At 36.9% G+C, this 25,718-nt stretch overlaps 2 protein-coding genes across 20 annotated transcripts in view; one reads left to right on the plus strand and one right to left on the minus strand.

Annotated features, from left to right (window-relative positions):
- Positions 1-16,907, plus strand: part of LOC133530545 (zinc finger protein rotund-like) — a 256,082-nt gene extending 239,175 nt beyond the window's left edge. For all 5 annotated transcript variants that reach the window (XM_061868494.1, XM_061868495.1, XM_061868492.1 and 2 more), the window contains one exon: positions 14,079-16,907. In XM_061868494.1, the coding sequence (XP_061724478.1) occupies positions 14,079-15,095 (1,017 nt within the window). In that variant the 3' untranslated portion in view covers positions 15,096-16,907. The remainder of the gene's footprint in view (positions 1-14,078) is intronic.
- A 399-nt stretch (positions 16,908-17,306) lies between these two features.
- Positions 17,307-25,718, minus strand: part of LOC133530542 (filamin-A) — a 127,363-nt gene continuing 118,951 nt past the window's right edge. For all 15 annotated transcript variants that reach the window (XM_061868485.1, XM_061868484.1, XM_061868487.1 and 12 more), the window contains 5 exons: positions 22,442-22,667; positions 21,876-21,994; positions 21,160-21,256; positions 20,532-20,738; positions 17,307-19,269 (listed from right to left, as the gene is read on the minus strand). In XM_061868485.1, the coding sequence (XP_061724469.1) occupies positions 19,085-19,269; positions 20,532-20,738; positions 21,160-21,256; positions 21,876-21,994; positions 22,442-22,667 (834 nt within the window). In that variant the 3' untranslated portion in view covers positions 17,307-19,084. The remainder of the gene's footprint in view (positions 19,270-20,531; positions 20,739-21,159; positions 21,257-21,875; positions 21,995-22,441; positions 22,668-25,718) is intronic.

Below are 25,718 nucleotides of genomic sequence, written 5' to 3' on the forward strand. Positions count from 1 at the left end.
GCGCTGTGCACTTTTTGTGATGGGAAAATGTTAAACTGATCACATGACCGACAGATTCGTCAGATTGAAAATTCGTAAGACGGACACGTGACCTGATCGAAAAACGGTTACAACGTCATTGAATAGTAGACCGCAATAAATTAATTTTGTATTTTACCACATAAATGATAGTACTTCCATACTGATAATTAAAACAATTCGTGCAAAACTATTCCCTAACTATTCCAAAATATCAAAAACGCACAACGTTAATATTCACGTTGTCACTTCTGCCGGTACTCCCGGAGTGCAACCCGTTGTTTTTTTCATTACATCAGAAACAACGAAGATTTTACGTGGGTAATGAAAACTGATCAAATACTTAAACTGTGAAATTCTCGATTCAAAATGAGCTATATGCGTGCGGTCCATCTTGAAATAGTTTCTAGATTATAGTTCGTGTCATCCACGATGACGCGTAGATTTGTCAAATGTAACATTTAATAACATGACAATGACAATACGACTCAAGGCACACGTCCTAGTGAATGACATGATCTGTAGGTCGGTAAAAAATTACTGTCTTTTTGACAGTTTAAACTGTTTCAATTAACAAATTTCCTCTTCTGCATAGATCTGGAAAATCCAGGCACATATTAATTCAACCGTGAAATGTAAAACCTATCAACACAACAAAAGACGGTTTTATGTTTTTTTTTACGTTGGATCGTGACGTTTATTCTATTCCAATGTAATTCGAACCGCTTGTAAAACCCAGGCGAAAAGAATCCTTACATGCTAACCAGTATTAAATGCACTGTTGGATTGAGCATAGCTTCAGGTCTAGAGGTCTTCTTACACTGGTGTTTCTAAAAGCTAAATAGTCTCAGTATGATCGACCAATAGGAATGCAGTCGGCTCGCGCCGAATCGTTCGAATTTCGAATTTTCACGGCAAATCCGCGACAACCGTTCAATGACAATATTAACTGATTTTAGGGTTTCAATTTTTTATGGGAACCATTTTTTAAGTGGTTGTGACATGCACCGACTGAATCTGAGTTACTGTACAATTTTAGCATTATTTATGAAAATCTAGCTGTAGTCAACTATAAAAATAATTGATCAATCACGTGCCGCCGTGCTCTCATAGAAAATACTAAACTACTAAACGGGAGACGGGCAGGGAAATTCACGCGTTTATGTCTTTTGTACTACATTTCTGTCTACTGAGATACTTACCAATTTTCATTGAATACTTAGGTTTTACTCGTATAGTAAAGAAGTGTTTTTTTAGATGACTTGTAGAAATAGTATTCTATTCAATAGTGATATAATCAAGCTTTTCAATCTCGTACAGTACTTAGGCAACTCAGCAAGCTTCTTTGCATGGCACTCGACTGAAAAGCTCTCTATTATAAAATACTAATTTGCATAGTTTTCAAAGCGAAAGACAAATATACTAACCTAATTGTAAGCAAAGCGTAAACTCAACTTTGTCTGAACATAACTGCACCTAATTGCTAACTGCAAACTTCATCTAATCTGCATACGGAACCCATCTGTAACAACTCCGTTCGCTCCATACATTTTATATTCAAGAGCACGATTTCGATCTTTTCCGCCGCTATGGGTGACAAAAGCCACCAAAAAACTTAACAAAAAATACGTCTTTCCGGTTTTTATGTCCATGGCAAAGAGTTTAATTTAGTTTAGCATTTGAATTTTAAACTTGGAATCGCATCTTGTTCTTTCATGGAAACGGTGCTTAGTAACAGCAGAACGCTTTTCGCTAGGCACGCGCCTGCCCCCTGCTGGTTCCAAATTTGAATGCTTGTGCGTTTCGTTACCCGATATTTGTTTAAGTGTAATTTCTGTTCGATTAAAATTTTAGTTGTAATTTGAAATCTAGAGCATTTTCGATATAAGTATGGGCTTACCTATATTCAAGAAAAAAAAAACAACGGGTTGCACTCCGGGAGTGCCGGCATCGGCAGAAGTGAAAACTTGAATATTAACGTTGCGCATTTTTGATATTTCGGTATGGTTAGGGAATAATTTTGCACGAATTGCTTTAATTATCAGTATAAAAGTACTATAATTTATGTGGTAAAATACTATACTCATTTATTGCGCTATCGTACACAAACATGACAATTTATATTACATTAAAAATTTAACTACTGGCTTCAATGACATTGTAACAGTTTTTGATCAGCTCACGTGTCCGTCTTACGAATTTTCAATCTGACGAATCTGTCGGTCGCGTGACCTGATGTTTTCCCCATCACAAAAAGTGCACAGCGCCGCTAAAGAAGTTTTCACTTCAAAAATATTATTGAATGATCAGTACTTTAGCTAGAAGGGTAGGTGACGAAGATTAGCGTTATTTTTTTTCCTACTTAAACAAACCAAATAATAGTTTGACATTTCTGTCTGTTAGAACGAGACAAAAAACAGAGGAGAAAGGTTGGTTTTGGCCCAACCTTTGCCTTATATTTTATTGATTTCCAAGTGTCATTAGATTCGTCTCAGTTTCAGCTGTTATCAAAACTAGTTTGCCTGACAATTTTGTGCTTCATTTCGTCTTGCCAACAATAATTCATCTGTCCATTCTAATTATTCGATTACAATACTTGAAATTGTTGGTGTAGCAACGATTTCTCGCTATTTAGCTAGATTACGCGGTTTTTCGAACGGTTGCGCCAAACTTTAACGCATGGTCGCGGGTGACATTGGTCCGGTGACGCTTTTTGCCGCCATCTTGGAGAGGTCGCCAAGAAAAACTGAGACGTTTCAGTGAGTTATCATGGTTTTAGGTGGATTGCGATGGATTTCAATTTAAGATGATTTACTAATTTTAAATAAATATAGATGTTAAATATGTACATTTATTTTTCTATGGGCGTGTAAAAATACATTATTTATTAGTGATTAGTTACCTATACAGTAAATTTTCATAGATTTGTACGTATTAATGTTTCAAGACATTTTTTTACTAATGTGTCTTAAAAATAGCACATATTTGATGGTTTTTTTTTCATTATATACTAATAAATTATTTATGCTACATTATTTTACTCGCAAGTATATTTTTTTCTGTTAAAACTTTTGTTAACAAATAAAAATGTAAATTAAATATAATTAATATATGTATTATTATATGTAATTTAATATTCGGTTGAGTGATAGAGACCGCTTTTTATACTATAAGGTTTTCTTTTGTGCAATAAAGGTTAAATAAATAAATAATAAATAATTGTGTAATATTTTTTATTCAAGTCTTTACGTACATTTTATTACAGATATAAATATTCAACATCTAAAACAAATAATATCCAAACAAAGCCGAATGTTTACCTTCGTCCCCAGCCTCCCCAAGATTTATTCGTCACCGCGTAAACTAATTTTCTTAAAATCCGTCGCAAAAAGGGGAGGCTCGGCAAAAACGGACCGGCCAGTTTTTGCTCTAAAATTATTATTAATCGTTCCCATACATCCCGAGTTATCTAGGGGCTAGCCTTAGGCTGTTTCCTTTAATAAGATCGTATGTTGAAAGCCAAGGATTATGACTTACGTCCTTTTTGAGTTTTCTCTTATAAGGGCATGTTTTATTAGGAAAAGCCAGCACTTGCGTCGTTTCAAGGTTTAATAAGACCCGTAGTTTTTTCCTCTCGTTTCGTATTTTTGTTTAAATGTCAAATGCTTTGACATTGGGTTGATTATGGTAATAAGTCCTGTCATTTCGGTGGGCTGGAACTGTCACGCCTTCGATTGTTTTGTTTAGCTTGGAAATTATGTATGTTATTTAAATTGTTATTGGTGATGCGTAGTTTTTTTTATTTTTTTATATGAAAATTTCGAGTTAACATTGACATTGTTAAATAATTTTATGTTCCAAATTGAAAAATACGAAAACAGCTTAATTTTGAAAATCTATTAAATCAGAAGCAATTTATACTTCGGCTACAAGACTTCTTGCATACCGCTGCTATAGCAGAATAATTATTTACGATACAAGTGCGAAAAATAGGAAATCTATCTATTCGCACATGTATCGTACAACGTTTTACAGTACATTTGACCCTTTAAATATTGGACATAGTTACATAATGTGCTAAATTACGCACTAGTGCGGAAAACTAGCACCATATGTACTGTAAAATGCTTTTTCATTTCTTATGCTGTAAAAGTGGGTCCTTGTTGTTCTAAAAGTGTGCAGAAAATGACACGTTTCTGCTCTAGAAAACTGTACTTTCTATGTACGTTTTTTTCTCTTTTCTTTTACGACAAGCAATTAAAATTTTGGTTTTAAAGGGATTGGTTGTATAGTTTCCAATCTGATACTCCCCACTCCATAAATAATGATATTTTCACCAAAATTGTTAATAGAAAGTATTCTCAAGAAATACTATTGAAGTTTATACTTAGCCGTGTTTTTAAATGCACATGAATTTTACTGCCCTTGTATTTGAAATGAATATCAGAGTGTTTATCTCGGGTGAAAGGCACTGTTTCAGTCTCGGGCTATTGGTGCTATCGCTGCGTTCGAGCACGAAACTACCTCGACAGAAATGGGTGCCTTTTTTCCTTTAATTCCTTGTTTCAATCTACTATTATTTTTAATAGATATTTATTATTTTCTAAATTACCCAGTGTTCGAAGTTAACCCAATACACCTTATAGTTAAATTATAATCTTTAGTTATAAAGTTTTATTCTATTTAATGTTTCTTATATTAAACACATTTAGTAATTAAAAGTCCTTGAGCACAATTTAAATGTACCCACATCAGCCGTCAGTTGTCTGACTAGATTTGACCGTGGCAGGCATCTGACATGTTAGGATCGTATGCTTAAGTATTTTCTGATACTTGGATTAGTTGCTTTAGAAGAGAAGAGAGGGGTGAAGTGGATTATTAACATTATTTAATTTGTGATTAACTACTAATGAAGGTATTTTCACAGTATTTACAACAGTTTGCATTTCCGTATTTACATACAATGATGAGAAATGATTTTAAATTTACATGTGTTTCGTGCTTACGACGGTACATTTAATAACTAAAGATAAATATTAATATTTTAATCGTGTCTTCACTACATACACCTGACATCAATTACACACACCATTATTAAAGTAGTTAAGGTATATTCGGGTAATTTAGAATGTCGAAAACTGTCGACTGTCGAATAATTCCGAAACGGGGTGAAAGGAAATGATGGAATTTTCATCTGATTTTCGTATTTATCCGTACGACATTACCCGAATACACGTTATCCATATTTCTTACTTCAGTATAATACGTCCGTACTTAGAACGCTCAACAGCCGTGTTTATAAGTATTATTACTTCTTTACGATTAAATCGCTATAAAAATAGTAATCGATAAAGATAATCAATCATCGATCAATTAACAATCCATTTGACGGATAATTCGTGAATAATGCTCAATCGAAGTCGCAAATCGATTTCTTTGCCTATCATTTGATGGACAAAGCAATCAGGAATTGAAGAATTTACTTCCGATACTCAGTTCAATTGTAAACAATTAAGTGACAATTTAAACGAAGAATTGAGTAGTTTTTTTAGGGTGCATAAAGTAGCCTAGTAAACCTGATTCTCCCATGTACAAACATTAATAAATTCATGACCATGGCTAGTTATTTGTGTAAATTTTAATTAATTGAATTGATTTAATTTTTGGTACAAGATTGCACTTTTCTTACCACAGGCAACTAATCACACATCGAGATAATTTTAAAAACCCCAAATACAATTAGGTTACGTTGTTTTATCATAGAGTTCCTCTGGCCACCTCCTGTCTCCCGACTTTGCATTGTCACCCGACTTACATATGTATGCAAATTTTCAGTTCAATCTGAAATCGGGAAGTGGGTCAAATTTAGTTTCCAAGATTTGATCCACACTGACTAACATGCTAACAGGGCAAGTTGAATAAAATCTTGTAAAATGACTGTAAAGATTCACATAGAAACTGTCTTATTGTCGTTTTTTGACTAAAGTTAAAGGCAATAACCGGCCAAGAGCATGTCGGGCCACGCTCAGTGTAGGGTTCCGTAGTTACTCTTCCGTCACAATAAGCTAAACTGGAGCTTAAAGTATAGTAAATTGTTAACCAAGGGATGAAACGGTACTTTTCACCTGAGTTAAACAAATAGGCAAATTTGCATAATCAGTACCTAATTAAAATAAGTCTTTTTACTATGTAGGGAAAACTTTTTGCGATAACTCAACAGCTAAACTGATCATGTCCGCTATAGTTTTCATTTAATGTCTTTCTTAAGCTCTACTTCCACAATTTTTTTCATATTTTTTGGACCTATGGTTCAAAAGTTAGAGGGGGGGGGACACATTTTTTTTTTCTTTCGGAGCGATTATCTCCGAATATATTCACTTTATCAAAAAATGTTTCTCGAAAACCCCTATTAGTTTTGAAAGACCTTTCCAACGATACCCCACACTCTAGGGTTGAAGCGAAAAAAAAATTTCACCCCCACTTTACCTGTAGGGGAGGTACCCTAAAAAAAAATTAAATTTTTAGATTTTATTGTACGACTTTCTCGGCTTTATTGATTTATATATCCATGCCAAATTTCAGCTTTCTAGCACTAACGACCACGGAGCAAAGCCTCGGACAGACAGACAGACAGACAGACAGACAGACAGACAGACAGACAGACAGACGGACATGGCGAAACTATAAGGGTTCCGTTTTATGCCATTTGGCTACGGAACCCTAAAAATGGACATATTTTTTGCGGTTACTACGGGGTCTACGGGTATTTAGTACGAGTTAGTTTTTTGATTAATATTTAGGTTAATTATATTGTTTATGGCGGTTTTCCTTGATTTTTACATTATTATGATATTTGTAGCTTATTTGTCTATTCAGAACTGAATAAAAAATATCGAAACAGAAGAACAGAAAAAGGGGAAAAAGGGCATTCTGCCCGTCTTACTTACGTAACTATTTTTAAATATGCCTGGAAGCCAAATTTTTATGTCATTCTTAAAACTTTAAGATTATCCATGAAATATCACTAACCAAAAATCGTCATTCTACCATGTTTAGAAGTACCTATTAAAATAGCGGTTCGTAAAAAAAAAAAAAAACATTCTGTTGACACAGTTTTATCGGGAACCGAATGTGCACTGCAGTCACTTCGAAAACATGATAATTTTGAATATAACAATTATGCCATTATTAGATGTCTCACTAAAATACTGAATTAGTTTAGAATAGTTTATTTATCTTTGAGTTTTTTACAATTAAAACAATACAAATCCTTCATTCAATCGCTTGGGTTTTTTTCTCTCGGTCGTAATCTAACTGTCAAAGTCACATTTTACCAAAACCGCGGCAAAACTATCTGTCACTTGTCAAAATAAAACTAAAAGATCGTTCAAGATATCCTCAATATCTATCACCATTTTTAACCAAAAGGGTACTTATTGTCGGTTGTCAATAAGGCTCTATTTCCATATAGCTTCAATTTCCTCATCATTATCATCCTTGTCGTGAAGCGACAATGTTGTACCTTTTTGAAAACGTCATAAATATGTACCTACCAAACTAGTACTCCTTCTGCTGTAGCAGTAAGCAAGATGCCTTGTAAACGTATCAACCACGATGTCGCGTAGATTTTTCTAATGTAACCTTTAAAAACATGGACATACAAGTCAAGTCACGCGTCTTTGTGAATGACACGCTGTAAGTATGAAGTGAAGGTGTAGTAGATATTAGTAATTTTCAAAACTACCCCGCAAACAAGCATACGGCCCGCCTGATGGTAAGCAGTATTCGTACACTATGTACGCCTGCAACTCCAGAGGAGTTACATGCGCGATGCCGACCCTAACCCCCTCCCGCCCCTCGTTGAGCTCTGGCAACTTACTCACCTGCAGGAACACAATACTATGAGTAGGGTCTAGTGTTATTTGGCTGCGATTTTCTGTAAGGTGGAGGTACTTCCCCAGTTGGGCTCTGCTCTAGATCTGGAATGACATCCGCTGTGCTGTGCCCTACCACACAGAGCGAGATGACATTCACAATGCCCATACCTCTCTTGTGGACGTAGTTTAAGGACGTACCCGGGTCCTCCAAGTAAGTTACCCCAATGCACCCTGTCTAGTACCACCAACCGCACATCTCAACCTAAACTTTACTGCAAAAACGTAACGTGTACCTGTCTGAGAGTCCCCGGCAAGCTCGCCCGAATTTCACCTTCCCATACAGACAGAGTTCTGTTCTCATTTTATAACTACGTGTTGGATTGTAATGAAACTTTTCACATACTGACATGAGGTATATCTAGTTCTGTAATTAGTTTATATAGCTCCAATATAAACTGACAAACGAAATAGAGCAAAAACAAATTTTGTATGAGAAACTTTAAATCGCTGTATTTTTTGAATTATGGTATCTGCAGCTACATAAACTAATTACAGGCATAGATATAACTTATCCTATTGTAAGTACAAAGTTTCAGAGCAATCTAGCTAATCGTTTCAAAATCAGAGCGTAACTACGTTTGTATGGAGATCCTAACCCCCGGTGGAGACACTTAGGTACATTTTTTAAGAGATTTGCGAGGTGGCATATCGCGACAAGTAAAATGGTGACCACTTAACCCTTCACTGCCTGTAGGCTCTCAGATGTCGACCTGAGATTACGGTGATTAACCCTCTCGGAGATTTGCCACATTTTTCCCGCCGCGGGGCAAGGGTTGAGTAATCCTGTGTGTCTATTTGACAAGCATATGTTCGTTCTTGGACGACAGGTGGACATGTTTTAGTTAGGTTTATTTATTTGACCCTTTTAGTGATTCGTCTACGGGGGCTAGACATGTAATTTATATATATTTATTATGAATGAATGGATGAATGAATTAATGATTTATTTGCATATGAATATTGGGTTACATAAGTAGGTGTTGGGTACAATATTTTAAGTTAGTTTCTCCAAGAATCTACCTATAAAGGTGTACATGCACTGTATGTTGGCTCGATTCGCTACTAACAGTAGATACATAATTTCGCCATATTACAGAAAATTAATAAATACTTAATTATAAATGTTTACCTATGTACTAAAGCTAATATTACGGTTAACTCACGTATTTTTAGTCACTCAGGTCAATTCTAGTTTTAGTTATTTAATTCCAACATGATACTGATCAGTCAGTGTTAAAAGTGACATTTCTTCAACCCAAAACGCCACTTTTGACACTTTGACAATCAGTATCATGTTGGAATAAGATCGAATTCGAATAACCTGTAAGTTTCCTTAAAATTTTACATATGTATATTATTATTACTTACTTGTCACCACAGTTTAAATTCGGCTTATATACATACTTTTATTCTAATATTAAAGGTCTTGAACGTTATATGTCGTAACATTTGTGTTTTAAAATTTTCAGCATTAACATTAACTCTGTCTGCCATTTTAATATAAAGAGAAATAGATAGACAGCTCTACGAATTAAACTTAAACAGAATGTGTTTGTATAATATAGTATTTGTGTCCACTCTTATCTATGTGCTATTATTGCAATATTTTTCTCGCTGTTCACACTTTTGAGATTTTTCGTCCTTCCCTCAAATCTATTTCTTATCACCATATTTCTATTCCTCCTCTATATAAAACCACATAATTGGCACATGATTCAAAATTACCCCAAATTGACCAGGTGACCAGCAGTGGAGATAAACGGGGGCGGAAAAAGACCATTTCAGACGAGTTTGGGGTCCCACGGGGCGCCGGCGACCCCACACATTGGGGTCTTCTTGAGGCCTCGGATCACGAGGTATTGGACCATGAAAACAGACTTGAGGACCCTAGTTTTTATAGTCAAGAAGCAATCTGAGTCCTGCTTTAAGTAGTTCGATTTCAATGTAATTCAAATTCAATTCTACTAGTCGTACTTGTCCTGTATGTTAACTTAAGTGAATGCTCAGTCATCAATCTAGTTTCAATATATTCAATTTACATTCCACGTTACATTGCTTCTTTTCTAGCTGATCGTACTATTTCAAGTTTGCTAAAAGTGGTTTAGAGTTTTTATTATAAATTGAATACTTAAAAACTGCCTCTAGACTTTTACAATACGGTTGCATCAACTATGCCAAAAACACGTTTTGAGTTATCGAAAAATTTTACGGCATATTATATAAGTCGTCGAAACTAGTTTTAGCTTCCAAAAATAGTTCTAGCGTCCTTCAAGACTGTCTTCATCGTCGTTGCCATGTTCTAGATACCTTAGCTTTTGTTTAGACACCGTAATATTTACAATTGTTTCATCGCTTGTCGCACAGCATTGAGTATCTGAAGCATCGATGTTTTTTGTTGCATCTATACGTGTCTCGATTTTGTTATAATTAGGTACGTTAAGTTATTTATCGTGTAGATTCCTGAATCGGTCCTTGCCTATTAAAAGTCAGCCACCACTTCGAATTGCAGCCTCATACCATTAGCTCCAAACTTTAATTATCTCCGGGCTGTGACCAATCGCGTTCGTGTCTCAGATTTTCTTACAAGTCATCCGACGTGCTACCGAATCCTACATCCAGATTCCTTTCCTCTATTCAAACATCAGCTTTATCGCTTTCAATTTAAAGTTTAACTTCGTCTGTTTCATTTTTGAAAACGCGTTCATTGTTAACCAGAATGGTTCTAGCTACATCATCATCGATTGCGCCGATTTAAGCTTTATTGCCTGTGTAATTTGGGTTATAATTGAGGACAGGATGGTAGGGTTTGATTGTTGCGTTAAAATTGAGTCGTGGCTCGCATAGTCGGCGGCATTGTGGAGGCAACGCGGCGGGATGACTGGCGGGTTTCATGAAACTAATTTGGGATGTAACAAAGACCAATGCTATACCGAAACAGTCTTTTGAATGTGCGAAGGCGCTTGCCGGCACGTGTACTCGATTCGTGTTTAGATTTACTATTAGGTATAAATATTTAAATGACAAAGCTATCTAGCATCAACATCTAAGACGATATGCTTAAGAAGGTTTCGTCAAATACTTTTAAAATGACAGACAATATATTCATGATTATTTCTAACATTTTAGCTTAATGATTATTACAATGTAACACAATTAGTCATCTTTGCCAGAAATTTCAGTAGCTTTATCCTCTGTCCATTACTCACAAAAGTAATTTAGTATCTTTAGTTAGCTCGCAATTCAACGAAATTGCTTTTATTAAGGTACTTCCCAAAACCTTGACTTCACCTTGCTTATTCTCTAAGTTCATCATCATTACCGTGATTGTGGGTAATCGGAGGAAGTCATTCGAGGCGTGAAAAATGTCATGACCGCAATCATGATGCTGCGGGCGTCCTGCTCCTTTGGGTGTTTAAGTGTGACGGGCAGTCATGCAAGGAGGGGTTACAAATTACTTTTATTACGTACCATGAAACACGCAACTATAGTACAATACTGCAGCCGTGGTCCACAAGTTCAACACGTTATTTATTTTACTTTATTTTTACATATTTTACTACTATTTATTTATTTATTGGAGCACCTGGCGTCCGTTGGCTCAATTCTGGATGACATTGACTCAGGACCGGGATAGGTGGCGTGCTCGAAGTTGCTAAGAGCATGAATATATACAGCATAGATTGGACCTGGTGAGCCGATCCTTTCCCCCCCTGTTTTGGGGTAGCACGGTACGATCTCGTTGGTACTGGGCCAAATCAGCTTTTGACCTAAGGAACAGTCGTGCCAAGTGGCATCGCCTGAAACAAAAGCGGATTACTCACTGCATTTACTTACCCTACTAATTCAAGCTCGAAAAAATTATAAACTTTGAAAGGCTTTAACTCAGAAACTATTATGTTTATAGAGACAATAAGTCTCGTATTGTAGCAAATTGAGTCCACTTTAAAAAAGTTTTAGAGAAAATATTATCAAAAACTAGTCCTTTAGGGTTATAATCGCCCAAATAAAAAAAAGAAATTTTCGCGGTTCTTTCGATTTTTCAGAATTGCGTTCGGCGCTCGAGGTCTCAAACTTGGATTATTCATTGAGCCAATATCATAAAAAAGTCTGCAAAAAATCAGAACTAGCGGATTTGACGCAAACGAACCCCATTACAAAAGGCGACAAAGTTACTGATAACTGTTTTCTTTTTAGCCATTTGATGTCTATTATTGTTTTGTCCTGTGCGAGAAAATAACAATGGCATATATTATTTAAAAAACTGTAAGACTTACAATTTGATAAGCAGACAGTTCTTTTTATTATTAGATATCACCATAAATGTCTGTTTGATGCAATCAAAACTCTATTTATGGTTTCAGGGTGTTATCTAGGAGACTTAACCGAAAAAACCAAGTGCTCAAAAAATATTGACTCTATTGCACACTTTAAATGCGATTAAGAATGAAGTAGTAATAAAGTAATGACTAAAACTGAATTTAACCTACTTGCAGTTTTAGGAGTTCTTGACAATAATTAATTTAATGAAGTACTTAAATGATCACATTATTAAAAGGCACTTGAAAATGTATAAAATTAAGTGCCTACTCATCCACTCTCCGTTAATCTCGCTTATTGCTGCAAAATTAAAAATCACCTCAATTTAAAAAAGCAAGTCCACAGATGGATTTTTCCAAAAATGTTTTTCTGCTGATAAAATCTGTTTTCAACTTGTATAAACACAAGGTTCAACTAACCTAAAGATCCCTAAAAGCCAAGTTATTTGCCTAACAGTCATTCGTTCCGCTGCGGATGTCGTCCAAGGACAGAATTCACTTTCTGCTGGTTCTGATGATGAATTTTAAACAGCTACGTTTCTGCGTGTACGTTAAGTCAAAGGGGTTAGACCTAGAATGGTTTATTTTTACTGACAAATATAAAAACAGGAAAAATGTCTCGATAATGGGTCTGTTTATTGCATTTACGCGGCATTTGGAAGTAATGTTATTAGGAAATAGATTAATAATTTATGAATATTCGCAAAAATTTAAAAGAGCAACGGTTTGGTATCATTTCTTAATAATTGATAAAGCTGGAGCACTTGAGAATTTTATTAGTTTTTTTTTAATTAAATATTTACATTGATATTACATTTGTATGAAAGAGAGGTATGGGCAATCTAAGAGAGGTATGGGCAATGTGAATTTCATCTCGCTTTGTGTGGTAGGGCACAGCCAGTGGATGTCATTCCAGATCTAGAGCAGAGCCCAACTGGAGAAGTACCTTACAGAAAACCGCAGTCAAATAACACTAGACCCTACTCATAGTGTTGTGTTCCTGCCGGTGAGTAAGGTTGCCAGAGCTCAACGAGGGGGGGGGGGCGGGTTTAGGGTCGGCAACGCGCATGTAACTCCTCTGGAGGTGCAGGCGTACATAGGCTACGGAGACTGCTTACCATGAGGCGGGCCGTATGCTTGTTTGCCACCGACGTAGTATATAAAAAAAAATTGTACATTAATATTCTCGTTAAAAAGTTTATCAAAGTACAAGTTTGTTCTATCACAAATTCGTATTTATTTAATAATGAAATATTATTAAATTAATGAAGTTCATTTTTTAAAAGATAATTTTTATGTTAACATTTTTTTTATAATATATTACAAGTTTATTTATTTTTTATTATTGTAGCTAAATTACCTTAATACATAAAAACTGCTATTTTTACATTGTCTCGCATTTGTGTATGTCTCAATGTGTATGTTGCATGTCAATAAATGTTCATGTATAATTACTCATGTATTATTAACACCTAAATGTCAAAATGATAATGTATTCTTTGATGACCTCTTTCTATCCTGCGATGATTCGATGCGTTCGAGCCCACTTGTCTATCCAAAACAAAAAAATACGTCAAATAAAATATTTTACTAAGTTGTCTATTGTATCGTTAATTAAGAAACAAGTGTCTGTAACATTAGACAGACATTGATTTTAGAAGGACAGCTTTCACGAAGGAGGTACTTTGAAATGAGACAATTGTCAAATTCCATTGCACACCAATCCAGGCAAAAGACCAATTTAACTATATCCCTATAGATTAGCTGAAAGTCAACCAAATTAATGTTTTATTTCTCTTCCTTCCAGGTGTTCGGCTCGAAAGCGGACCTGCAGCTGCACACGCAGATCCACCTGCGCGAGGCCAAGCCATACCGCTGCACCCAGTGCCCCAAAGCCTTCGCCAACTCCTCCTACCTCGCGCAGCACTCCCGCATCCACCTCGGCATCAAACCCTACCGCTGCGAAATCTGCCAGCGCAAGTTCACCCAGCTGTCCCATCTACAGCAGCATATACGCACGCATACCGGTGACAAACCCTACCGGTGCACACAGATCGGGTGCACCAAGGCCTTCTCCCAGCTCTCGAACCTCCAGAGCCACAGCCGCTGCCACCAGACCGACAAACCTTTCAAGTGCAATTCCTGCTACAAATGCTTTACCCATGAGAAGGATCTGCTCGAACACATTCCCAAACACAAAGAGTCCAAGCATTTGAAGACTCACATCTGCCAGTATTGCGGCAAGAGCTACACCCAAGAAACTTATCTAAGTAAGCACATGAACAAGCATGCCGAGCGAGCTGATAAGCGGCCTCCGATATCCGCTTTAGGATTGAGTGGTTTAAATAGGTCTTTAGCCGCAGCGGCGCCGACAGCGACTCCGTTCGGCGATCATCCGTACTGGCCTAAAGTCAGCCCGGATTCCGCGGCGCATATGTCTGATGATGGTGGCTATCATCAGCAAAGAGAGGAGGAGCACCACGAGCAGCAGTTGCAGCAGCACCGAGCGCTGTTCGCGCAGCACGAAGCTCAAGAAGAGCGATCCTTGCAGCCACCCGTTTCTTCCGCGGCGAATTCGGCATTTACGCCGATTAACTCCATGGCGCCGCATTTGAACGGGCTGTCGCACCACAGCGCGCTGCCGGCGCGGCCGTACCTCTACGACCCGCTGCATTTCCAGCAGGGCAAGCAGCAGCCGAACAGCTTCCCCAACCAGCTGATCTCGCTGCACCAGATCCGGAACTACGCGCACCAGCCGTCCGCCGCGCTGCTGCCGGCGGAGCACATCCTCCCCCATGCGCTCTCACACAAAGATAAACAGTAACTCGCAGCTAGCTACTTCTAGTACTTACGATGGTATTATTAGTATAATTAACGAAATATATAATATTTAGAATCTCGCTCTCGAAGACAGTGGTATTATGAATGTATGAAATACGAACGTTTTTGTCGTTTATGAAAATTCATGTTTTTAGACTAAAATTGATATCGTGTATTGAATACTCTGAATTTTTGTGAGTAGATTACAAATGTACTGGGTATGAAATGTGATTTCAAGGATTTGAATCATTCATTGATAGAAATTTTGATTAGTTTTCTGAAAGTGGATCCTATTTTGTCCCTAGCTGAGTTAGTGAACCATTTATGGAGGAAGATAGAACAAGCTTGGTTGATTCTCTAATTTTGACTGCGAATCAAAAACTAGATATAATTAAAACTGCTTTAAAGAAAACTAATCGTCTATAAGTTTAGCAATAATATTATTTTCTGTACATATATACCTTCGAACTTCCGATCCCAGTTTAAACTTGGTGTTAATGTATTCGGTATGAATGCAAAAGATAGGACAATGTATTTATTTAAGGCTTTTAAATGATCAATATCCCAGTATGCGTTACACACAAAGATGAAAGTTCCTGACAGATTAAATTATTCTTAGTGGCAGTATATGGTCTTGAAATCACTATGTTCGGTTTGTATTGCATTTTGTATACGTTAGTTGTATCTCGCAGATCTCTCTACACATCACTTTCGCACTCAGTTCCTACTTAGTTCATATTCATTTAGTTTATCGTACTGTTGGCACTTATGATTTATTAAGTATTATCCTTATGGAAAATATCGTCTTCCTTTTGGCCTCGATGACGCCGGAGGTCGAATATATTTTCTAAAAAATAACTTAAGCATTTCCATTTTGTATAGAAATTTTCGAGTGGCCAAATTTGCTTACGATTCGGTAATTACACTTTTTGTACATATTTTGTATATACGAAACCAATTTTTTGAAACCATGAAATTTATTGACATGTTTTTTTTATTTTAGTCTAAAGCTTGTGCTCAATTATATTAGCCGTGGGTCTCGGCCGGCAGGCTCAGAACGTACTTAACGAAATGTCATTTCAATCTGTTGATTTAAAAACTTAATTTAGACTAAGTTTTGGAGTATACGAAAATTGTTGATTTGGTCTTTCTGCACGGTTGTGTAGTTAAAGAGTATAGTATGTGATAGGAGAAATCGGGAAAGACGATGAAATATTTTTGGAGGAATCATACTTTGTTCTTCACGCGCGGGTTAGGTTAGTGTTGCGGGCGCCGGTCTGTCCGCTCACGATACACGCGGCGACACAAGTTTTGATCTCTGCTTTAGATCCTCGAATTTAGCCTCTATTCCTTCCTGCACAAGGAGACAACCTAAACCAGTGCTCAAGACCCCTGTCGCCGCCTGTACAGTTGCTAATTTTTAAGTTCTTGTACAAATGGTTCTTGTTTCTTTAGAATAACATGTACGGCAATACTTGAATCTTCCCAATCGTTGTGTTATATGTCAATATTAGTGCGTGAATTAAATGTATAATATTCATCATGACAAGCCAAGAGTTTATCCAAATTTTTTTGGTATAGAAGAAGTTAAAGATCGCCAATATCTCTCTATTGTAAGTAGAAATGTGATATTGTATTTGATTTTTTTAGTTAAGTGTACACTTATTATTTAGATTAAATCAATATTTTTGTAAGTAATTTCGTTTTACGTTAGTTTCGCTTTGTCTAGCGTTTTAGGTTCAGATCATAGATAAAAGTGAACGAAACCTTTTTTGTTACTTAAAATCGATTAAAATTACAACTATGCCAAGATCAACTGACTGTTTTATTAAATCCCATTAAACATTTGGTGAAAATGTTCTCATAATTAACTACGAAACATTCACCTAATATAAAGTAATAACATTCCAAAACTTTTGACAATTTTCACCAAGTGGCTGAACCTTTCATGTGTGTGATGTTCAAACGTCGCGGGTTCAAACCTCCGTTGTATTCGTGTCACCTACGATGATGCGCAGATTTGTCAAATCTAACCTTTATTAACATTACATTAAGAGTTAAGGCACGCGCCTTCGTGAACGACACGATCTATATAGACCAGAAACAAAAAATATATCTAACAGGTGCTAAATATTCGATCAGGATTCTTATCATACACAGACGAGAGGTAAAACCCCAATCATCACACAGTAACAAGTACTAATGAAACAACGTGTTAAGATTTTCCGTTTATTTAGTTAACAGTCGCAAATATTAAAATACTTAAAATAGGTATTTACATTGTACAGGGTACTTCTACCTACGTAGGTAAAACAGTTCATACAGCACAAATCATACGGTATAAAGCCGTATCGTAATACCACCCACCTATGGGTAAAAATGTAACAACTATATTCTAAAGAAGTCTAATATCTTTATTTAGGTGTATTTCCGCTATCTAACGGATGTCTGGACGAGTTCGTTTTTTAGCCATAAGACCGCCTTTACCGGCTTTACCGAGGTGTACAATAATGAGTATTTGTAACTGTTAGAAAGACTCAGTTCTAAGGCAGTATATTTCATATATGGAAGAAATAACTCAGAAAAATAACTAAAAGAGCATTAACACTTACGTATTGACCCTTTGGAACATGGTTGTCGTATTGAACGATAGTTGGGTGCTTTTACGGTACATGGTCACTTAGAATAAAAGAGGTCCAAAGAAGATCTAGGCTGACAGCAAAGGACAGATTTCTCAGAATAATTGTTAGTGACTTGAGAATTGAGATCGAAAAAATCTGTCGTCTGTTTCCAGTCTGATCTGAAAAACATAGGCAAATTCTAAAATACTTCTGTCAACATAAAGTAATAAAAATACATTACTTTTTAAACTATTTCTAGACGAAATACCCCAAATCTTTGTGAATGTGGTGGAAATGGACGTAATAATAATGACGTTATTACTCATAGTATATTAGGTACAAATGTTGGCGTCTGATGAGGATACTATTTTTATTTGCCTTTATGTTGATAAAAATAAAGAAAATTAATATTCAGAAAACTTTTTTTAAACAAAAAAGCTTTTGAAACATTTAAGACTAGATGAAACGAATTTGCGTATGATTTCCAGAAATAACCCTCAAAGGACTTAAAATATGTAGGGAATACTTCAAGTAATACTTTATATGTATTGTCATTTAGTCGCCCTATATACTAAACGAGAAACATATAAAATTTCTCAAAAGCACTGGTTGACAAAAACTTACAAATTATGTGTTCAAAGCTTGAACATGTTAGATTAGAACTTCACAATGCTAAATATAGAAAATTATATAAAATAAAATAACAAAGAAGGAACAAGAAAACTTGATAATAAATATAAATAAGTACAAAAATTAGATAACGAAAAGGTTTACTATTTTTTTTTGTGATACACTTAAGAGATCGTTTTTATTTTTTTCTTTTAAAACCTTTTCGATATCGATATTTTAAACCGAGCGAAGAAATCCATAACATGAGCAAAATCTAACGTCCTTTATATACCTAATACTTTCATTGTCATCTGGGTTTGTGGGGAATTGATAAATGTAAGAACATCATTTACATTTAAAAAAAACCGTTTTCTAATACTCAGGACATTATTTAAAGAATATTAGAAAACGTTGAAATTAATTTCAAGAACTTTCCTCCCTTGAATTTTAGTCTTTTCATTTCTAGAACTTGACCAGCATTAACCCTACTACTTAAATCAATTAACGACAGACCTTGAAAGACGTCACACTTATTCCGCATTTCTTTATGCATACATATTTTACTTGAAAGTATCAAAACAGCTGCAAAAGTATCTAAAGAAACGTTCAATACCAACTCGACGTCATTCGAGGTCCGCCCCTCAAAGAAATGGTCTAGACGGAATGGCCTGCAATATAAGGTTCTTGAAAAAAATTTTAGCTTTTGACTTCGAAGACTGAAAACATCTATAAATTCCCCACTAGTTCACAACTGCTTCACAACCTAAACATCAACTTTATACGGAGAGCCAGGGATGTGATCATCCCCCCACTTGACGATGACGATGTACTCCCCGCGGTCGCGGACCACGTAAGAGCACTCGTAGTTGTGGCGACCCTTATGTTTCAGCTGGACCTCGTCGCACGGGCCCTTGGGGCCGTAGATGCCGACGTAGAGGATGTTGTTGCCTGAGGAGTAAGTATTGAGAACCAGTAAGTATGAGTCAATGAAGGAGATTGATTACAAAGGAATCCCTAAAGGGTCAAAAACTATCGGAAAAACCGGCATCTTTTCTGTGGACATTAACGATTTAAATCAAATTTTCCAATCTACATCATAGAAATAAATATGAGATTTTAAGATGCGAATAAAGATAAGTAACTGGAAAAATTTGGCTTTAAAGACCGTTTATTTCGTAATCTTCTTCCTCGCATTATCCCGGCATTTTGCCGCGGCTCATGGGAGCCTGGGGTCCGCTTTGCAACTAATCCCGAGAATTGGCGTAAGCTAATGCCTAATGGTTTTACGAAAGCGACTGCCATCTGACCTTTAAAGACTGTTTACTTTGTAATCTCCGCAGAAACGCTTAACGAGGGGTGGGAGGGGGTTAGGGTCGGCAACGCGCATGTAACTCCTCTGGAGTTGCAGGCGTACATAGGCTACGGATACTGCTTACCATCAGGCGGGCCGTATGCTTGTTTGCCACCGACGTAGTATAAAAAAAAGTCGCATAACCCGAGCTCATACTAAAATAAGTTGTTGACCTTAATAATATACGTAAAATATAAAGAATCCAGGATCTGATCAAGCATCGATCTGATCTAATCTCGAAGAAGTTCCGGCTTTCATACCTACCGTAAAATGCGCTATACCTAATCAGAGCACGTTTTATAGGTATCAGACAGTGAACACCGCATAGACACGTGTCCCTGTTTAATTAACATAGTTAGAATAAGACGGATAGTTTATACCTATCACCGCGAGATACTGTCGCGCCAATCATTTGCTAGGGCTACAAGTCAAAAATATTAATGGTAACTTTGTTGTAGAAAGCATAGAACCCTAAATATTCTTACCAGTATCAATGCACGTGACAGTAAACCGGTTATGCTTGTGTCAAGATACGCCTTCTTCAGCCCCGTGCCCTTGCTGGTGACCTTAGAAGCGTCGGATTTGAAATGCACGGGATCTTGATTCTGACCTTGACTACCTACTGGACGATTTCCACTGAGATTGGATGGTATTTTTGACAGACCACATATAAAAACCAAAAGTTCTCTTAGTTTTTTATAGGTTTTGTTAACATACGCCTGCTTCAGGTTCATGTACTTGGAAGCATCAGACTTGAAATGTGGCAGCATGGGACCTTTCTTCTGGCCTCGGTCACGTTCCACTGTGTCTGGCTGGAATTTCTGACAGACCAGATACAAAAAAACAAGAAAATTCTTACCGGCATCCGTGCACGTGACAGTGAACTGATTATGCTTGTTCATATACGCCTTCTTCAGTCCCATGCCCTTGCTGGTGACTTTGGAAGCGTCGGACTTGAAATGCGGCAGCACAGGGCCCTGTTTCTGGCCGGCCTTGGCCAGCTTCTGGACGGTTTCCACGGAGACGGAAGAGGTTTCTTGGGCACCGACTTCAGCCAAGTTTCCACCTAGGGGTGTATAAGTAAATAGGTGAGATTTGTAACCTTATAAAAGCGATGGAAGCGGTCACGAATCAAAATTCCGAGATTTTGTTCGGTACGCGCATTATAAAACGGTCTAAATTTTAAATTGACATCAGGACACTCAGGCTATTCAGGATTGTTAACTACATGACATCAAATGGAATAAATATTGGAACATCACTCTAGTCTGGGTGTTTAAGTGTATACTCAGATATTTAATGGTGGCTGTTATTATGTACAATACTTGTAGTGTCTTAACTTTATGGCATCAGGTTTATTAAATGGTTTTTCTTCCTTCCGTTCGTCCCGTCTTATAGGAGCTTGGAGTCCGCTTGTCAACTAAGACAAGAAAATGGCAACAGTTCAAGATTTTACTGACTCTAATAACAAATGCTTATAAACTAACCAGTGGCCTCAATCTTGAAGGGAGAGCCGACGATGTGGTGTCCGTTGTACTTGATGCTCATGTAGTAGAAGCCAGGAGCCAGGGGCGTGTATCGCACCTACAGAAAATTGATGATAGCTTTATTTTAATATAAATCAATCAAATTGCTTATGCTTATGCTTTATGCTTCAGCTGCTAGTGAAATAAAACCACCACTTTTGATCGCATTTACTTCTCTTGCTCCTTCAGGGAAGCTCTTATTGATCAAAATGAGTTTCGGCCCAATAAGTGTTATGTCCAGGCAGTGTATTAAGTTTCACAGAAAATCAACTGGTAAATATGAAAGAAACTCATGTGTTTGAGGTCTAAATCTCTAGTTCGAGCTTGCCCCTAAGCAAAATGTTTGTAAACTTTTAAGTTTGTTAACTTAATAGGTAATAATACTTATAACTAGAGATTTCTACTTTGCTTTTATTTTTGGTATGCTAAAATTCACATACAAGCTGATTCTTAGTTTTTCTGTTTCAAATTCTTTTAACCTACCTACCAATGTGGTTCAGTGAAGGGGGAACAGACCGAAAAACAGCACTGCGCGGTCAATTTCTAATTTAATGGCTGACGCAACTTGTTCTGAGCCTATTCCGTTATGCGTGCATTTTTATTGATATTTTTATATCATTTGTAACACATCTTATTTTTTGCGCGGCAATAAATGGTTGGCAATACGTTGAACAAACCTTGTAGCCCTCCTCGACCTCTGTACAATCCATGGCGACCCTGGAGGGCCCGTCCATGTTGACGGCGAGGTTGCCCGCGCCGGCGTTGCAGGTGTCGATGATGAGGTCGGTCTTCACGCCTGTAAGTAAGGAGAATAAGTGAAGCTTTGATTCAAACTCCTTTAGTTACTTTTTTTCCTATCATATTATGTGTATCGGATTTAAAAGATTGGGGTAAAATTAATGGACATGAGTTTTATTCGTTTAAATCTGAATGTACTGCACAACATGGAAGGAATGGGAATCAGCCTTCGGACTCGCAGTCCGGATCAATTTGTTTATGGTACTTACCAGTTTACCTGCTTCAACGGATTGAATGAATCTGCCAAGAACACTATATTAAGTCTTTAATTTTCATACAAATAGCAGGAGGTGTTGTCAAATTATTTCAATACTGAATGCCTGCGCTTCCTTCTTTCTCACAGGATTGTATACTATTTGACTTTTCGCAGGCCGGATCAATGGGCTCACGGGTAGATCCAACCCAAGATCCGTAGTTAGAAGACCCCGTTTATATGAACACGTACCAGTCTTCACCTGCCCTAGCCCAGGTCCATGAGCATGCACCGCCGCGGGATCAGCATCATCCTTCCCCACTTTGATCCTCAGCGGAGATGCGGGAATATGAACTCCGTTGAACTTGACGTTGATGTTGTGCACGCCGTTCTCGCGCGGCATGAATCTGATGCTGTACTGGTCCCCGTCGATGTTCTGGATGAAGCAGTCGTCGGTTTTGCCTGAGGGGGCCATCACCTGCAATAAAAGGGAGATTTAAATTTTTGACATGATGTAATCCTGTTATCCCTCATTGGGGACAGGATTAGTGGCTCGCAGAAGAATTTTCCATTTGGCACGATCCTGAGCGGCTACTTCCAGCTCTTTCCAGCAGAGTCCAGTTGACCCAGCCTCCTTCTCAACTGATCGCCTCCATGTGGTACGAGTCCGCCCTGGCCGTCTACTGCCAATCGGTTGCCAGCGGAGACCCTGGTTGGACAGGTGGTTGTCCGGTCTACGGAACGTGTGTTCGATCCATCGCCTTTCCTTTTAAGGATTTCCTGGCCTATGAGTTTCTGGTCAGTTTTTGACATACTACATTAAAAAATACCTACAGAGTCCCGTTTTTGTTGTGCTGTAGCGAAAAGATATATGGTGAAAGGAAAGTGATGAAGAATATATACACTATACTATATTTCGCGTTGTCGCGATATATTTACCACGGCTCATGGGAGCCTGGGGTCTGCTTGACAACTAATCCCAAGAACTGGCGTAGGCACTAGTTTTTAAGAAAGCAACTGCCATCTGACCTTCCGACCCAGAGGGTAAAATAGGCCTTGTTGGGATTAGTCCGGTTTCCTCACGACACGATGTTTTCCTTCACCGAAAAGCGACTGAGCTAAGTTCCGAATTTATAATAGAAAATATTAAACATAGAAGTTTACTATTTAAACAACACATACAAATAACGATATCTTGTTAGGTTTTAGTTCGCATATAGTATTAGAATCTTAATATATCCATTAAACTATAAACATGACTGAATATAAAGAGCTAATTAATACCTATGCTAAAACACTTTTTAATCGATGAAAACACGCTTCTGCCAAATATTCACAGGCACAGGCTACACCACGATAACAGTGGTTTCATATTTAGCCAACTATATTTATTTCCCATGCCACAACTGCAGTTTAATCCCGACTTTTCTTTTGTGGGTAGTCCCATATTAATTTTTATATCGCATCGTGCAAACTTCCCGTATTCATCCCGTTGTTGGGCCACAGAGCTAGGAATGTGGCAGAAAGTGTGATTACTTATTTCCTATTTATATTCGCAAAGTTCCCTCATGCCATGCCACTGAATTTTATGTTCGTAAGAATGGAAACCGATTTTCCATATTTAACTAATCGTAAATTTATGTAGTTTTTTATATTCTGTTCTGAAGCCATATTAAACGCTACAAGCCTTAATTACAATGACGATTCATAGCTAATTCAAGCCAGTAACGCGTTTATGAATAACACCATAAGTATACAATAAAATACAAATACTCTTTTCATCACACTTGCTCGAAAAAGATCTGATTTGATGCAGGTGTACTGAAGGACAAAGACCTATATTGTTCCCGTGGGAGTTATGGATTGTGAAAAAAAAGCCTCCACCACCACCCTCGTATCCAAAATTTCACTCACCCCCCTCGTTGCACCATGTACTATTATTGCACACCTCAATAAAAAACAATACAGAGAGAAAACAGCATTAGATGCAGCTACTACAGCTAAAAAGCGATCTATTCCAGACAACCTTTAGGTAGCGGAAATCGATAAATTTACACAATGTTAGTATAAATCTGACCGTAGACATTTTATCGCCGCAAAGTTATTTCACAAGTTTTTCATTCAAATATATTCGACTGTAACTATTTTCAATCTTTCCTGTACGCCTGTTAACTATTTTCTTATGAATCGTTCATGTTCGTCATTCTAATTAGCCTTAGAACATTTTTTCTATGTGACATGACATGACTGTTATATTATATCATTGTCAATCATCATAAAGTCCACAATGACAAAGTGGGTCTGGGGGATGGTTGGGACCCTCCAATTGGTGTGGCTACTTACAAAATATAATAGTAATAGTTCCCTGAGTATCATTTATAAAAATCATGAGTGAGAACGTAAGTAAAGTTACAATATTTTTTGACAGCTTTAAAGCGTCCGGTAACAGTTACCGCCGGCGGAAATAGTCTGGCAATATTGATTATAAATTTTTAACAATATTTTCTAAAACATACATAAAAATCAGCCATGAGAATTTAAGAAAAGTCAGTAATATTTTTACCTAACTTTAGCACCTTGTACCGGACAAATGGCCGTCGGGCCAATATAGCAAGTATGCAGACATTAAAAGTACATACTGACACTATATTATCTCGTACATTTCAATCATGAGAAAATAAGTAAGGTCTGGCGGCTCTGGAATCTTGGACTATAAGAATTTGACGTTTTTGATGAATCTTCCAGTCTGTCGCTTGCCATGACGGTGTAAAGTTAGCTTGGTCTGATTTAGTCTGAACTATAGTATTAGACTAATACTATACATATCATTGTCTAAAGTACCCACAACACAAGGCTTGTTGAACTTATTATTTTGTATTTGTTACTATTATTTATGGCAACCCTCTGTTCCTTCAGCATTCCTAGGTCTGCGTGGTTATAAAATATGAATGGCGCAGAGATTTATTCCTGTGGCGCCTCACGCGCGGTCAGTAGGTTTTATTACATTTTTTCGCGCCAATGTGGCTAGGGGAGAACAGACGAGAACTTTAGTTTTGAGACACAGTTGGGTTAAAAAAGTGATTAGGTAGAATCAAGTTTATAAATAGTTGGTTTAGTTTAGTTTTTTTCTTTGGAAGCCATAACACAATGCTGAACTAATTAGAGAAAAATCAGTATCTTTCATGTGCTTTACAGGCTTGTTGGGAATTATTATAGTTTGTGATGAATTATTCGTATTTTTAGATATTGGTATACGGATAGGATTATATTTATAAATTTAGAATTACCTCTGAGATAATTTAATGATTATTCTGGGATATTTGACTAGTAACTTAATTATATTCTATAATTTATTGAATAGACCAAAATACATACATAATGTTTGTGTCTACGTCTATATCTACATTAAAAGGTTCATATTATAAAATCCCTACGATGGATTTTGATGAGCTACACCTTGATGAGATTTGTGTACCAATATAAGTTCACATTTTATTTAGGTAATCCAATTCAATTGATAACTTACATC

The sequence above is a fragment of the Cydia pomonella genome, chromosome 23, assembly GCF_033807575.1.
Source record: "Cydia pomonella isolate Wapato2018A chromosome 23, ilCydPomo1, whole genome shotgun sequence".
In the NCBI taxonomy this organism is placed as follows: Eukaryota; Metazoa; Arthropoda; class Insecta; order Lepidoptera; family Tortricidae; genus Cydia; species Cydia pomonella.